Source organism: Pseudophryne corroboree, chromosome 7 (assembly GCF_028390025.1).
Source record: "Pseudophryne corroboree isolate aPseCor3 chromosome 7, aPseCor3.hap2, whole genome shotgun sequence".
NCBI classification, from domain to species: Eukaryota; Metazoa; Chordata; class Amphibia; order Anura; family Myobatrachidae; genus Pseudophryne; species Pseudophryne corroboree.
In genome coordinates this window covers 270,263,227-270,281,141 of record NC_086450.1, presented here as the reverse complement: position 1 = coordinate 270,281,141, position 17,915 = coordinate 270,263,227, and the positions used below count along the sequence as shown (strand labels likewise).

The following is a 17,915-nucleotide window of genomic DNA, read 5'->3' as shown; positions in this document are numbered from 1 at the left end:
AATACTGGCTGCTTTATTTTTACACTGCAATTTAGATTTCAGTTTGAACACACCCCACCCAAATCTAACTCTCTCTGCACATGTTATATCTGCCACCCCTGCAGTGCACATGTTTTTCCCAACTGCTAGCAAATTTGCTGCTGCGATCAACTCAAAACTAGGCCCATTAAGAGTACTGTATATGAATAACACGAATACTGCATGAGCAGAGTTGACCACAGAATTGTGGAGATTTTTGTCGGCACCTCACCCTGAATTGTATAAGCATCCTAATAGTCTATAGATTAGCAATATACCGAAAGATATGATTCATTATTTTTCAAAACAATATGCCTTTTTTAAAGGACTGCAATGTACCTGTAACATCTATCTGTTAAAGGAGTAATAACCAGTCTAGGTGTATTGCCAAGATACTCATATCCATACTGCAAGCCAGCATTGATCATTTTTGTCTGCATATGTCCTTCCTGTAAAAACAAATCATACGTTATCATAAGTTTTCGTGTAATAATATATCTTTATCGAGTGTTGCACATGTTCACAGATTATTTTATGAGTAGAATACCAATATTTCAAATATATATTGATTAGCATATCCATTGTACTGTTGAATCATACAACCTTAAGATGGAATAATACTGTATTAGTCTTAACGCTCTCTTCCTCCATTGTTATCACTGGAGTATCTATAACAGGTGCAGTGTGTGTGGTGCCCTTGGACCCCCAGGGCCCAGGAGGGTCTCACACTGAACACCCTGCACCCATTTTTTAATACTCATCTATTCACAAATCTCCGGGTAAAAGGTGCAGCGGCCATTTTCCCGAAATTTTGCACAGTAAGGAAATCTCTGGGAAAATGGCAGCTGAACCATTTCCCCAGAGATCTGCGCATGTGCAATAGGGGTCTTTGACCCCTAGTGCTCAGACTTTATGTCACTGCCAGGTGCCTGCTGAAGAAGAGGGGGCCTGGACGGAGGAGGTTGCACTCAGGCCTCCTCCTCTGTCAAAATTCCCTATTGTTATATCGTTCCATTCCACTGTAACAAATGTTTGCTGGTATTTACTATAATAATCACAATATTATTTCTGGCAATGCCAATTTCCACAATTTGGCAAAGTGCAATTTCACAGACCCTTTTTATCTTTTTAACTTTATTTATTATAGAGTATACAAGTAAATTATAAATATTTTGTTTTGTGGTAATTATGGAGGGAAAATTAAGAAAACATTCCCTTTGTTACATTATGATACCCATTATAGTGTAATAGTGTTACCTCATATGGTTATCCCAAAATGTATCTCGGTTATTTTGCCCAATTCTAGTCACAATAAATAATTTGTATTTTATACAAGGTCTGACACCATTATAAGGACCATGTAAAAATGTAGCATTTTAATTTTGTATTTTTTATCCTCATGCTGTGCACCCACCTGCATAGGAGTACACTGTACTGCAGTCAGAAAAAGACAAAAGTTGTGGTGATGGTGCTGTTAGGGACATTTTGGGGTGATCTTAATTTAGGGGGTTATTAAGTATGGAATCGCAAATTCTGCTAAAAAGCTAAATTTGCAATATGTTCCTTTGCCTGCTGGGGGCAAGCCATCACAGGGCAAGGCCACCCAGCATGCTACCCGACGCCACCACTGCGACTGCGCTCTAATTGCGAACACACCGCAGTTTGTGCGTGGTCTCAGAAACTAGGGGAGCCTCCTGCCGGCGCAGCCTAGCTGTGATGACAGGAGTCCCGCAGCCATCTTTTCGTTCAGAGCGGCTGTGTGTGATGCCACGCAGCCGCTCTGAAAACGCTGCCGACCCAAACCTGTTTTCCTTGTGCCGCCCCTGTAATGCTCGGTCGCTGCCCCCTGTCCCGCAAACCTCCCTGCCGGTCAATCAGGCAGAGGTATTCACAGACAATGCGATCAGATTGCATTGTCTGCTAGCGCACGTGCAGGACAGGACCTGCGTGTGTGCACTAGTGCCACAAATGGGGTTATTGTGGTCGCACTGATTAGCGATGTAACCTGAATAACCCCCTATGTGCGACATTAATTAATTTCAGCATGAGTATCTCACGGGTGTAGTATGGTTTGCCGGTGGCCGGGCTCCCGGCGACCAGCATACCGGCGCCGGGAGCCCGACCGCCGACATACCGACAGTGTGGCGAGCGCAAAGGAGCCCCTTGCGGGCACGGTGGCGCGCTACGCGCGTCACACTATTTATTCTCACTCCCGGGGTGTCGTGGACCCCCACGAGGGAGAATAGCTGTCAGTATGCCGGGTGTCGGGATCCCGGCGCCGGTATACTGTGCGCCGGGATCCCGACATTCGGCATACTGAAGACCACCCGTATCTCACACATGGATGATTTCGATTTGCATACAGGTGCAGTTTCACAACACATCCTCCCTGAACCAATGTCATATCTGTAATGGGTAAAGGATCTGCCATTCGCACATGCTGTTAAAGGCGGGATGCACCCAGAACGGACTCTAACTAGGCACCATATTTACAACTATGTGTTCAGTATAGAGCAGGGGTTTGCAGACTATTTTGACAAAACTTTTTTTTCATGACCCCAGCAAGTTATTGCCAAACAATACTGCTATATAGTTATGTCACACACTTTGGCCCTCATTCCGAGTTGTTCGCTCGGTATTTTTCATCGCATCGCAGTGAAAATCCGCTTAGTACGCATGCGCAATGTTCGCACTGCGACTGCGCCAAGTAACTTTACTATGAAGAAAGTATTTTTACTCACGGCTTTTTCTTCGCTCCGGCGATCGTAATGTGATTGACAGGAAATGGGTGTTACTGGGCGGAAACACGGCGTTTCAGGGGCGTGTGGCTGAAAACGCTACCGTTTCCGGAAAAAACGCAGGAGTGGCCGGGGAAACGGTGGGAGTGCCTGGGCGAACGCTGGGTGTGTTTGTGACGTCAACCAGGAACGACAAGCACTGAACTGATCGCACAGGCAGAGTAAGTCTGGAGCTACTCTGAAACTGCTAAGTAGTTAGTAATCGCAATATTGCGAATACATCGGTCGCAATTTTAAGATGCTAAGATTCACTCCCAGTAGGCGTAGGCTTAGCGTGTGTAACTCTGCTAAATTCGCCTTGCGACCGATCAACTCGGAATGAGGGCCTTTATTTTTACGAACTGGTGATTTTTTGCTATGCACCACTCGGCCAATCAGCCCCCCCCCCCCCCCCCCCCCTGCCTCCAGTACAGGAGCCCCCCGCCTCAATTACCACAACAGGTACAGCCTGTCATTTGTGGACAAGACATCCATGTTTTCTGCTTCTATGCAGTGTATAGCTGCCTTCCACCACAGGATGCAGGGCCAGGGTCCCTTGCCTACTACAGCCACTAAGCGTACTGTGCCATCATTACAGTCTATGCCACTGTCAGCAAAGGATCCTCTTTGCACACGCCAGAAAATAGTGGTACCTGAATTTCCTCACTCTGAACATTTTGCGGAGGCATAGAAGGCTCCTAGCAAAAGATTCCACCTACCTAAAAGGCTTAGCTCCAATTACCCTCCCCCCAGCAATTGATTGCATTACGTAGGAAACTCCTTTAGTAGTGGATTCCTACGTGATACATTTGGTAAACAGCTAAACTTTACCTATCCCTACAGCATCTTCACTAAAGGATCTGCCGGATAGGCAGCAAGATGTGTGTCTTAAATCTCTGTATTCTCTTACAGGAGCTACTGACATTTATTGCGAATATTAGAGATGCAGCATTTTACATTGGTGAAGCTGCCCTGGATACTGCCCTCCTATTTTATAAGGCATCTGCAACTACTGTAGTAGCCCACCATATAGTCTGGATACCCACATGGAAGGCTGACACAGATTCCAAGAAGGCATTAGAAGCACTCCCCTATGCTGGGGACTTTCTATTTGGTCCTGAACTTGACAAAATAGTCACTAACTTGGCAGCCTCCAAAACAGTTTGCCTCTTTTCGGTCCTTTCGCCGCCATGGCAAGGCCAGCGGTCAAGCCTTCCCTAGACTGTCGTACTCTTCAAAGGCCTCCAAGATCAAGCAGGCCTGGGCTGCCAGGTGTCCGACCACCAAGCCAGAGGATAAGCCCTCAGCCTGATGGGATGGGCCTCCTACTGGGAGATTTGAGGGTGGAAGACTGACTTCTTCAATTCCCCCACTCTTTGCGTCAGATAACAACAGACACCTGGGTACAAGAAGTGGTCTCTCACGGATACGCCCTTTCCTTTTTGAGGTGCTAAACTCGACAGTACTTTCATACAAGCTCTCCCATGGACTGCAACAAGGCCAAGGCTCTACAAACAGCCGTTCACTCTCTACTGCAATCAGGAGTGATTGTGTCAGTCTCAATCTCTCAAAAGGGCATGGGCTTCTATTCACCACATTTTCTGGTCTAGAAACCCAATGGATCTCATTGGCCCATCCTCAATCTTAGGGACCTGAACAAATATCTCAAAATGCCTAGGTTTCGCATGGAAACCTTCCAATCTATAGTACTGGCTGTGCAACCAGGGGATTATATGGTTTCCCTTGATATACAGGACGCTTACCTACATATACATCTGGGAACTCTCTTGGATTCTCAGGTACAGAGAATCTTCCTTCCACCAGACAAGATAGCGACATTGCATCCGCGGATACACAACTTGCTACACAGTCGCAGGGTGTCCATACACTCTGCAATGCGGGTCCTGGGTTTAATGTTATCCCTCTTTACAACGCCTGATCCTAAATAGGTGGACAGGACATCCCAGTCAGCTAAAATCTTAAAAGATGATTCTCACATTGGAAGTTCGGAAACCCCTCTCATGGTGGTTACAGGCCCCAATCTGGACAAAGGCCGTCCATTCTGGATTCTGAACTGGGTGCTGATCTCCACAAATGCCAGTCTCCATGGATGGGAAGCTGTAAGCGAAAGTAACTCCTTTCAGGGGCATTGGACCCCTGCGGGAAGGAGCCTTCCTGTCAATGTCCTAGAATTTCGAGATGTATACAGAGCTCTCACCCTGGCTCTCAGCATTCTTCACGGACTTCCTGTACAAGTACAGTCAGACAACGCCACTGCAGTGGCTTATATCAATCATCAGGGAAGCACTCGCAGTCTCTCGGCAATGGATGAGTGACACAGATTCTCTCACCTGGGAAGAATGACATCTCCCGATCTTCATCCTGGGAGTCCTCAAATGGGAAACAGGCTTCCTCAGTCGCCAAGACGTTCACTCTGGGGACTGGTCTCTACATCCAGAAGTGTTTTGGCTTGTGGTGGACAAATGGGGCCTTCCAGAAGTGGACCTCATGGCCTCCAGACACAACTACAAGGTATCCGTGTACGTGTCCAGGACAAGGGATCCAGACTCAGCCTTCGTTGATGCGTTGACGGTCAAATGGCAGTTCTGTCTAGCATACTGAACCTCTTCCCTACGGTGTCTATCCTCACCAGGGTGCTTTGCAAATTCAAGTAGTAATGCGGCAACATAATCCTGATAGCCCCAGCCTGGCCCAGGCACCATTGGTTCTCGGATCTATGCAGTCTATCCGTAGACGTGCCATTACAGCTGCCTCTACGTCCAGATCACCTGTCTGAAGATCCTTGCCTACACCCAGACCTAGCTTGACTGTCTTTGATTCTCCCATGCTGTGATTCAGACACTGCTCCATGCATGTAAACCCGTCTCTGCACGTATTTATTACTGCATATGGCATTCCTACTTCCAGTGGTGTACTCAGTGAAGATCTGATCCTCTATTCGAATATCCAGGATCCTGGCCCTTCACTAAGCGGGATTAAAGCTTGGCCTCTGCCTAGCTTCTCTTCAAGTGCATGTTTTGGCCTTGTTGGACTGGTTCCAGAAACAAACTGAATTCCATATCTTTACTGCACTCACTGTGAAGAAACTCTTCCTCTGCTGGGTGTGAAAAGTGCTCTCTTCTAACCTTAGGGGGTGGCCACGTGTTTAATATTATATATATATATATATATATATAATAGCTTAAGATCATTACAGACCTTAAATGGTAATAACACATATATGTAGATGTGATCAAACATTGGTCTTTCCGGATTCGGTGGGGGCCTGTATTCCACCCGTCAGTTAAATGCCGGCAGGATTCTGGTGTCTGTATCCTGAATGCTGGGATCCCGACATCCGGCATTTTGACTGCATCACGTCTCTCATATTAGCATAAGGGGTACGGCTTATAAAAGCCACTGTGTTTGTTTCAAACTTAGCAAAAGACCCCAACAGCAATATATCTTATACAGGCTCTATCACACTATTTTTAAACTCAAGAACATAACATACAGCATTCTAGGGATGAGGATAATGCACTCCCTTTTTCTAACACTGACAAAACTACAGATGTAGCCACGCTCATCGTTGCCACTGGGCATACGCATGGGCATACGCATTGTGACAAGCTCTAGTGTGTGCCATGCTGCGAATAGTCACAACAGGCGTTCGCTCCATGGACACGGACATCCTAGTCGCGTCATCCATGCATTATTGAAAGAAGAATGAGCGTGGCTACATCTATATGTATTTAGCACTCAGTAGTTAACCCTATTCATTATTATCTTTACCCTGATCAAGTTATTTGTGTCTAATCCCAAAACTGTCCATCTGAGCTAACCCTTATGTCTAACCCAACCCAGTTTGTAGAATGTCATAAGCAAGTATGCCTGTTTTTTTTTTTGTATGAATCTTGTTCTAATATTTGCTGAATACCTTACAGACTTAGCGTGGTCTTTTATCTAAGCCTTTCATGGTGATATCGAGAGACCTGTCTGTCCTGTCCCATGCACAAATAAACCCTTTCAGATACAAAAGGAAGAACAGGGCTGGGAAGGACACAGGGGGCATGTGGCTGGAGTGACACAGAGTTACAAGGGGGCATGTGACTGGAGTGACACAAGGCTGGAAGATACAGATGGAGCATGTTGCATGAGTGACAGAGGGAACATGTCGGTGGAAAGACGCAGGGGGCTGGAGGGGACACAGGGTGCAGGAGTCTGGAGTGACAGGGGGCTAGAGGGGACACAGGGGACATGTGGCTGGAAAGACAGTAGTCTGGATTGACACAGGGGCATGAGTTATTTTTATTATTTACAGTAGCGGGGACTGTACAGTGATATATGAGGAGGAATAACACAGCTCCCAGCACATACTGATATGTGGTATTATTATATAGGAGAGAGGGGACTGTACAGTGATATATGAGGAGGAATAACACAGCACCCGGCACACACTGATATGTGGTATTATTATTATACAGGGGAGAGGGAGTCCATACAGTGATATAAGAGGGGGATTAACACAGCTTCCGGCACACTCTAATATGTGGTATTATTATATAGGGGAGAGGGGACCGTACAGTGATATATGAGGAGGAATAACACAGCTCCCAGCACATACTGATATGTGGTATTATTATATAGGAGAGAGGGGACTGTACAGTGATATATGAGGAGGAATAACACAGCACCCGGCACACACTATGTGGTATTATTATTATATAGGGGAGAGGGAGTCCATACAGTGATATAAGAGGGGGAATAACACAGCTTCCGGCACACTCTAATATGTGGTATTATTATATAGGGGAGAGGGGACCGTACAGTGGTATATGAGGGGGAATAACAGTCCTGGCGCACACTGATATGTGGAATTATTATATACGGGAGAGGTAACTGCACTGTGATATACAGTATAATAACACAGTTCCTTGCACACGCTAATATGTGGTATTATATAAGGGACTGTAGAGTGATAAATGATGAGAATTATTATTATACATGTATTTTGGAACTGTCATTTGCCAGGTCACTAACTATTGGACAGATTGTTCTCCAAGTTGTCCACACTCTCTCTCCGTCTCTCATCTCTGTTACACCCCCTTCTCTTGTTCTCTATTTCCTATGTCTCTCTCCAACCTCTCTCTGCTCTTCCTTCCTCCTGTCTGTCTCTTTCCTTTGTCTTTTTCTCCCCTGTCTGTCTCTTACGTCTCTCACTCTGTCTCTTCCCTTTGTCTCTCTCTTCCCTCTGCCCTCTCACAACCTCTTTCTGGAGACTGTCATGTTTGCCCTTGAGGGCTGGCTCAGGCCTGAAATTAGTGCAGAAACAGAGGCATAAGGTGGCACTGGGCATTGTGTGTGTGTCAAGTAGACAGACCCTTTTTCCTGCTGGGCACGCTGCCCCTGAATTGATCTGGAGACTGACATTGTGCCACATTGTGATGGACTTATAATGCCATTTACAGGCAATTTCGGGAGCCCACCAGACCTGCATATGCTCCATATATGGCTAGTAGGCGGGGAGGGTTGTCTGCCCTCTCACCCTCAGCATTTGATTTCTTCCCTGATCCTGAGCAGCAGGATAAAGGTCAGCCACCTGTAGCGTGTTGCTGTGTGGGGTTAGATGGGGTTACCAACAGGGCTGCCAGACCCTTGCAGTACTCTTTGGGGTCTTCCTGTTTAGTCTTATTTTACTACAATAACATACAGTAGAAGGCCCTCACTGGGTCTGAAGATCCCATAACCCATTTCTAATGACCTGAGGCAGGGTGAGTGGCGGTTGGCACTTCTGACCATAATGTAGTATAGATGTCTCATATTAATATTCAACATCTCACCCCTCCAGGCCCCGCCCCCTTAGCAGTCTCACCCCCATTAGGGCTGCTTCTAGAAATTTCCCGAGCTGGTTTTCCATCCCAATCTGCCCCTGTAGAAGATTGTCAAATTTAGGGGCGCTTTCCTGCTGCTCTCCATTCTTGGTCATCCATCATGACAGAGCAGTTCTATGGACCAAGCAGGGATACCTCTCCAAGGTAGTATACCTCTTCCTTCTCAACACAGAAATTGGTGTGCTGGCCTTCAACTTACCTGGCCTCTCTGTAGGAGAGGCTTCCTTGAATATGGTCTGTGCTCTTCATATTTACGTGGAACATACTATTTCCTTCAGGAAAACAGATTCCTTATTTGTCCTCTATGGATTCCACAAGCGAGGCTGGCCAGGTAATAGACAGACTCTGGCTTGATGGCTTCACATGACTATGTCACAAGCTTATCTACAAGCTGGTCTACCGGTCCCGGATATGGTTTCTGCTCACTCTACTCGATCCGTGCGATGTTTGTGGGTAGCCCGCCGTGGCGCGTCTGCTGAACAACTATGCAAGGCAGCCACATGGTCCTCTATACATAAGTTTCTAAGGGTCTATGCCTTTCATACATTTGACTCTCAAGATGCCACATTTGGACACAATGTTCTCCTCTCTACTTAGGAAGCAACGTTATCCTTTCAGCTTAGGAGCATACTCTCCCTAATTCAACTGCTTTGGAACATCCTCAAGGTTATCCCTGTGGATATCTATGGACCCTGAAGAAGAAAATAAGAGTTATGGTAAAACTTACCTTTGTTAACTCTTTTCTTCGAGGTCGATAGTATCCACGGGGTGCCCACCCTGATGCATCTTGGTTCAATGGGTTACTCTTTTCGGTCAGTAGTTCCTGTCTCCTGATGGTGAGAGTGTGTTATCTGTGTGTACCACCCTTCCTTCTCTCCATCTCCAGCTCCTGCTTTGGGCTTGTTAACTAAACTGAGGAGCCTGAGCTGTGGGTAGGGTATGAGGCAGAAAGACCAGTGCATCTTGGGAGCTCTGAAAAGCTCAACTGTTCAGTGTCTGACCTGTTCTCCACCAAGCATACCCAAGGTTATCCCTGTGGATACTATGGACCACGAAGAAAAAGAGTTAACAAAGGTACGTTTTACCATAACTCTTATTTTTTCAGTAAAGATAAAGCTGAAAACCTAGCTTCACAGAGGTAAGTAGACGTAAAGGGCACCAGCACCTTCAATGAAGCAGATGATCACTCTGGGTATGCACTGAGATCCAGAAGTTTGAAAGAGGTTGTTCAGAGTAGCTCAGCTACAGTGGCTTATCAAAAGAAAGGGCAATTAATTTTTCATCCAGTGAAAGTGACAAACAAGCATGGTCCAGGTTTTAAATATACTGTATCCATGGCTCAGCACAGATGGTTAAATCAAAGTGACTGAGGAACTAATTAAGTCACCTGTGGCCAAGCATGGATATACTTAAAGCCTGGACCATTAGGGTTCCTTGAGGATCGAGTTTGTGAACCACTGTGCTAGAGGATACAGTAGTCCGTGTAGTCAGTACAGAGTTCTGAGACTGGAAACAGGTACAGTATATTGTAGTTTGATTAACAGGAGCTCAGCTAAATGGAACTCAGGAGTCAGAGACAGAGCATCTTCCCAGGCAATGATTCCAGCAATGCAGGAACAATAGAACTGAAGTCTTCTTTACAAAGGAGCCACAATAAGCAGTATAGTTAACTGCAAGCTGGAGCTCACGAGGTAGGTTGTAAATCACTAGGAGTCAGAATGACTTATGCATTGGTACAAAATAAAAGGAAAACAAGATATTGTATATATAGGGATTGCAAGTCTTTGATTGGTTGCTAATGTCAGCTGAGGCAAGGAGCATTCTGACTAGAGGGAATGCTATCAGCTGACATGCTCCAACAGCAACAGGTCACAAGACATAAAGGAAACCTGACCTGCAGGCCAGACAACAGGGTAAGTCCAGTAACAAATGCAAGAACTTGATTGTTGCAGACAGGATTATAACAGTGTGCTGGCAGTGTACCTTTACCAGTGGACTCCCTAGGGCTCTTACTACTCCTGTGCTAGAGCTAGACTGCCACAGTAGATAATTATATAAAAATTAGGATTATTGTGATTAAGCACTGTCCATTCATAATGAAATTATTTTTGTAGAGAAAAAATATTTCAATCCTTTATGGGACCTTTATGAAAATAGAACCTCATCATGAGTCTACTATGTAGCCTATAGGCGGGTACACACTGGAGGGATATGTAGTTTCCAGCCGAATCGGAACACATATCGCTCAGTATGTATGCCCAATATGCACGGCAAGCCGGGCGATAACGCTAGAAAACTAGTTCTATGTAAAATGAAGGATGGAGTGATATGTCGCTCCATCCTTCCTACATTGTTCTAATGTGTACCCAGGACACAATATGACAGCCCATCAGCCCAACATATCGGCTGGGCACACATCGCTCAGCGTGCAAATAGCTTTAGAGACAAGTAACTAGCGCAGTAAAAGCATTCTCTTGTTACACAAAATGTATCATCAGTTTGGTATCCAGGAATCCTCATAACTGATAAGAGTTCAATTAGCCTCCAAGTCGGCTTTTGTTTACTTGTTTACTTCCTGTTTGTTTTTTATGCCACATGCTTGCTGTGCACTAATTAGGTTAGGTGAAATTTGACTTTTCCGCTGCATTAACATACCTTCCAACTATCCGTTATGAGGGCTTTGTCACACACGGTGTTACCCACCGGTGGGAGGAGCTTCTGTTCACCACTGTTCTGCTAAGCAGAGAAGAAGTGAATGGTGAAGCAGACACCTTTTACTGGTGTGTGCTACAATGAAAGGGTGTTTGGAGAGAAAGTGGCTATGGGGCAGCCTGATACTTCATAAAAGATAACATGCCTGGGGGTGTCACCATGCCCTCATAAAGCTAATTATGACTATTTACCTCCCCACATAATATGCACATTTCTGTGTGGGTAAATTTGGGTCACAAAATGATCGATCACAGACATGAGAAAATAGATGCAATTCTTTAAATTCAGGGTAATTCTCCAATTACACATGTCTGGGTACTGAGCTTTGTACATATTCAAAAATATTCTTTCACGTCTTTAATCTTTCATCATCTATTTTTAAACACCACTTACAAATTATGAAGCGATCCCAGATGAGCTTTGCAGTCAAGCAATATGATTTTACAAATAAATACCAAACCATATTTGCACACGAGAAAGAATGATGACAAGAAAAACAACATGCTATTTGAAGGCAATTTAGTTAATTCATTTTTTAATTAGCTTCCTCTATAATCTAAATAAAAGTGACTTTTCTTATCTTAAAATAATCATGGCAGTTATCTCCAGTTACATGTTTTATTTCTGAAAATTATGTTTTTTTATGATCTAGAAAGAATCATTATACATTGACGTTTTGCAAGCATTAACATTATTAGTTAACATACCGGAAATATAAAGAGAATGCAAGTGAACAGCTTCGTAACTTACCTCCCAGTAGTATCTCAGCTGGCTTAACCATTCAAAGTCATTTTCATCACTAACTTGTTTGTTCACAAGAGTTGCAAGGACGTCTCTTGCATGAACATCTAAGACCACTAGTGCTCCAAGTGTCACGCGGTTCTGCTTTGACAATGTTCCACGCACTAGAGCAACAATATCATCAATCTGTTTATTGTTCTGTTCCAGGTAATCTTCAAGTGCCTGAAGTCGTGAAAAAATAGATATTAAAAAGACTAGTTGTTTATAGCATTTTTTATTATGCTTAAAGGAAAACCATGACAATATAATTAGACATTAAAAATTGTGTGTCTATTATGCTGTACTAGAGAAAAAGAAAAAAAGCTCTTTAACGCTAATAAAAAATGTGAATAAAAATATAAGAAAATATAAATAATGTATATAGATCTCTCTCATATATATATATATATATATATATATATATATACTGTATGTATATATATATATATAATATATATATATATATATACTGTATGTATATATATATATATATATATATATATATTGAAGTACCAAAAGTTAAACCCTACATTGCACTATACCCCAAGCTGCACCAATAAGAAATACCTTCTGTCAGAAGAGGTATTAAAATTAAAATACAAAGGTGTAGGGGATTCTCATGGGAGCTATATCACCTTAGAATTCACAATACAGTGTTTAAAAAGAATATTTATTCACATAAAAGAAATTAATAACATTGTCACATACGTCATAGACGCAAATATATAACCCTTTTTTTGGGAATTATACATCAATCGTATAGACATACACAACTTTCATGTTAATCTGAGGAATTACAATCTGGTGATTCTCTGCTTTAGATTAGAGTGGACGAATCTCCAATCAGATGATGTATGTTCTAATAATCGAAGAAACTCAACGCGTTTCGTCCGTTAGGACTTCATCAGGAGTTAAAATCAAATTCTTTAAAACAGACAGGATTACCAATAGTTGTAATTCTCAGTGTATCACATCCAAAATGTATAAGATATTAAAATGGCTTCACCACAATAATATCATCAACATATAGATAGCTATTTTGGGGTATATGCAATTGCGGTCGAATTCGCGGCAATTTTCGCCGTTTTTTAATTCGACTCAATTCGACAGGTGAATCCCGGAAGGTGGCTTCCGGAATTCACCATATTCAATGAAAAACGGATTCGCCAGAGTCGCGGGCGAAAATCGGCCGATTTGGCGGATTTTGCCGCGATTTTAAAAAACGGTAAAAAAACGTGAAAAACCCGAAAAAAAAATGGCGTGGGGTCCCCCCTCCAAAGCATAACCAGCCTCGGGCTCATCGAGCTGGTCCTGGTTCTAAAAATGCAGGGGAAAAATTGGCCAGGGATCCCCCGTATTTTTAAAACCAGCACCGGGCTCTGCGCCTGGTGCTGGTGCCAAAAATACGGGGGACAAAAAGAGTAGGGGTCCCCCGTATTTTTAACACCAGCATCGGGCTCCACTAGCTGGACAGATAATGCCACAGCCGGGGGTCACTTTTATGCCGTGCCCTGCGGCCGTGGCATTAAATATCCAACTAGTCACCCCTGGCCGGGGTACCCTGGGGGAGTGGGGACCCCTTCAATCAAGGGGTCCCCCCCCCCCCAGCCACCCAAGGGCCAGGGGTGAAGCCCGAGGCTGTCCCCCCCCCATCCAATGGGCTGCGGATGGGGGGGCTGATAGCCTTTTGTGATAATAAAAAGATATTGTTTTTTCCAGCAGTACTACAAGTCCCAGCAAGCCTCCCCCGCAAGCTGGTACTTGGAGAACCACAAGTACCAGCATGCGGGAGAAAAACGGGTCCGCTGGTACCTGTAGTACTACTGGGAAAAAAATACCCAAATAAAAACAGGACACACACACCTTGATAGTAAAACTTTATTACACACTACCGACACACACATACTTACCTATGTTGACACGCCGACTGCCACGGTCTCCGACGATCCGAGGGTACCTGTGAAAAAATTATACTCACCTTCCAGCGTCCAGAGATAAATCCACGTCCAGAGAGTAAAATCCACGTACTTGTTTAAAAAAAAACAACGCAAAAACCCGCTCCATACCGGACTAGAAAGGGGTCCAATGCTTTCACATCAGACCCCTTTCTCCCGAATGCCGGGACATCACGTGACTCCTGTCACTGACGTCCCTTCAGCCAATCAGGAAGCGCTACTTCCGTGGCGCTCACCTGATTGGCTGTGCTCTGTCTGTACTGAGACAGCACATCGCAAAGCCGCTCCATTACTTTCAATGGTGGGAACTTTGCGGGTAGCGGTGGGGTCACCCGCCGGTCAGCCGCTGACCGGCGGGTGACCTTACCGCTAGCCGCTAAGTTCCCACCATTGAAAGTAATGGAGCGGCTTTGCGATGTGCTGTCACAGTACAGACAGCGCACAGCCAATCAGGTGTGCGCAACGAAGTTGCGCTTCCTGATTGGCTTAGAGACCTTTCTGTGACAGCTGTCACTGACAGGTCTCATTCGTGGAAAGGTGTCCCATGTGTCAGCATGGGACCCCTTTCAGTCCGGCATGGAGCGGGTGTTCGGTTTGTTTTTTTGCCAAGTACGTGGATTTATCTCTGGACCATGGCTGAGGTGAGTATATTGATCTTTTCTTTTCAGGTATCCGTGGATTCTACATGGAGAAGAGGACCGATGTCGGCGTGTGAACATAGGTAAGTATGTGTGTGTCGACGTATGAAATAAAGTTTTACTGTCGACGGTGTGTGTGTCCTGTTTTTATTTGGGTATTTTTTTCCCAGTAGTACTACAGGTACCAGCGGGCCCGTTTTTCTCCCGCATGCTGGTACTTGTGGTTCTCCAAGTACCAGCTTGCGGGGGAGGCTTGCTGGGACTTGTAGTACTACTGGAAAAAACAATATCTTTTTATTATCACAAAAGGCTATCAGCCCCCCCATCCGCAGCCCATTGGATGGGGGGGGACAGCCTCGGGCTTCACCCCTGGCCCTTGGGTGGCTGGGGGGGGGGACCCCTTGATTGAAGGGGTCCCCACTCCCCCAGGGTACCCCGGCCAGGGGTGACTAGTTGGATATTTAATGCCACGGCCGCAGGGCACGGCATAAAAGTGACCCCCGGCTGTGGCATTATCTGTCCAGCTAGTGGAGCCCGATGCTGGTGTTAAAAATACGGGGGACCCCTACTCTTTTTGTCCCCCGTATTTTTGGCACCAGCACCAGGCGCAGAGCCCGGTGCTGGTTTTAAAAATACGGGGGATCCCCTGTCAATTTTTCCCCCGCATTTTTAGAACCAGGACCAGCTCGAAGAGCCCGAGGCTGGTTATGCTTTGGAGGGGGGACCCCACGCCATTTTTTTTTATGATTTCACCGTTCCAGCATAAAAAAAAAAAAAAAAATAATAATAATATTTTAAAAAATATATAAATAATATTTGTGCCTCCAAAAAAAAAAAAAAAGTACCTAATCCCTTCTAATATAAATAGATCTGCTATTCCCCCCAAAAAACACACAAAAAAAAACATGTTTAAATTTTTTTTATTTGTTTTCACCCTCCAAAGTGTGGCGGATTGAAAATGACGAATTTGCTGTCTAAAAGCACTGCTGTCGAATTTCCAAACTTGAATTGAATATGCTTTGGTCGAATTGCAGCACTTGTATCATTGCAGAAAAGTCGAATTTGCAAAAAGTCGAATTTCAAAAAGTCGAATTTTGAAAGTCCGTTTTTTGGTCGGAAAGCACTGAATTGCATAGGCGAATTTTTTTTTTGGTCGAAAATGACCCGAAATTCGACAATTTCGGGAATTCGACCGCAATTGCATATACCCCATAGACAGATAGCTGTGATCCTGTGAGAGTGATACTAATCCATTGGAGAAAGGATTACTACATCTTCTAATCCCAATCTATATGTTGATGATATTATTGTGGTGAAGCCATTTTGATATCTTATAAGTTTTGGATGTGATACACTGAGAATTTTGGATGTGATACACTGAGAATCACAACTATTGGTAATCCTGTCTGTTTTAAAGAATTTGATTTTAACCCTGATGAAGTCCTAATGAACGAAACGTGTTGGGTTTCTTCGATTATTAGAACATACATCATCTGATTGGAGATTCGTCCACTTTAATCTAAAGTAGAGAATCACCAGATTGTAATTCCTCAGAGTAACATGAAAGTTGTGTATGTCTATGCGATTGATGTATAATTAAAAAAAAAAAGGGTCATATATTTGCGTCTATGACGTATGTGACAATGTTATTAATCTCTTTTATGTGAATAAATATTCTTTTTAAACATTGTATTGTGAATTCTAAGGCGATATAGCTCCCATGAGAATCCCCTACACCTTTATATATATATATATATATATATATATATATATAAATACACACACACACAGCAGAAATACTCAGCACTCTGTTACTCATAAACATGCAGTATGCCCGGTGCCTTCCTTAGCTAAATAAGCAATATATCATGGATGATAGGCGGCACTCACAGCACTTGTGATGAGAAACGAGATCGCCCCGTTGTCAAGCTTAATGTTTCGGTTTTATAAAACGTCTACAGTTGCTTCTGAAGACGGTTAATAAAACCAAAACGTTAAGGTTGAGAACGGGGTGATCTCGTTTCTTTTCACATCCCAAGTCCTGTGAGTGCCGCCTATCATCAATGGTGTATATATATATATATATATATATATATATATATATATATATATATATATATATATAAACTGCCAGTCTCTGTCAACTCTGTCAATATACCAAAGAAACAAAACAAAAGGAGACCGCACTTATATCATAATACTGGAAATATCAAATACTGATATGGCACAATAACTAAGTCAAGACATGATAAAACTGTGAAGACTATATATAAAACTACTTTAATAACTATATATCAAGTTAATAAGAACAAATAAAAGATTCCACATCAATTAGTTACTAATATTAGAAATAGTAATACTAGAAAAACACTGTGTATAAGTCATTTGCCTATAGAAGAATTTTGCATTTTGATATAAGCGCTGTCTCCTTTTGTTTTATATTATGTTGCACTATACATCTACTTCTAGCCATGCCGCAGTTCTCACAGTGTTTTCAATATACAGTACAACAGTAAATGTGACATATGCATTCCATACGCAAAATGGATTTGGATGCAAACCTGAATCAGCCCCTCTGTGTCTGACAAACAGCAGACTGTACATTTATGTGAGTTTCCAAATTTAGTGGATTATCATGACTTGCTTTACAGCTCCTCTATTATTAATATCCTTTTCACGAGTACATCACCTAAAATACAATATTTTCACTGCTTCTAAAAATGCATGTAGCATATTCCAAAGCTTACCTACCTATAGCTTGACCATTACCTAACCTATGACTATATTTATTAGGCATTTATGAACCCATAAAGGTTAATTATCTACAGTACATGTACTATTTAACAAAGGGTAACATTGGAAAAACCTAAGATTTGTTCAGCCTTACCCTACTTTGCACAGTTTAAGGATGGTGCCTTAACTCTATTTAATAAGTACCAAAAGCCTAGTTTTCGCTGCTGTGTAACACCATTTTGAGATGGTGATATCTATACCCAGTATTGGGGACCTCTCCAGCCAGGTTAAATAAATACACACATCCACAGATGTCTGCTGTGCATGAACATTTCACATTGATCTTGAACACTGCTGACAAACCAGTACAGCACACCACTGAATAGCGGGGATACTGCCACATGTCAGCAG

General features: G+C 43.5%; 1 protein-coding gene across 1 annotated transcript in view; it reads right to left on the bottom strand.

Moving 5' to 3' along the window:
• The window catches only part of DNAH7 (dynein axonemal heavy chain 7), a 1,092,938-nt gene that overhangs the window by 580,749 nt on the left and 494,274 nt on the right, over positions 1 to 17,915 (bottom strand). Inside the window, exons 22-23 of the mRNA XM_063934143.1 lie at positions 12,149 to 12,361; positions 358 to 467 (exon numbers count right to left, since the gene is read on the bottom strand). Coding sequence (XP_063790213.1) covers positions 358 to 467; positions 12,149 to 12,361 — 323 coding nt within the window. The remainder of the gene's footprint in view (positions 1 to 357; positions 468 to 12,148; positions 12,362 to 17,915) is intronic.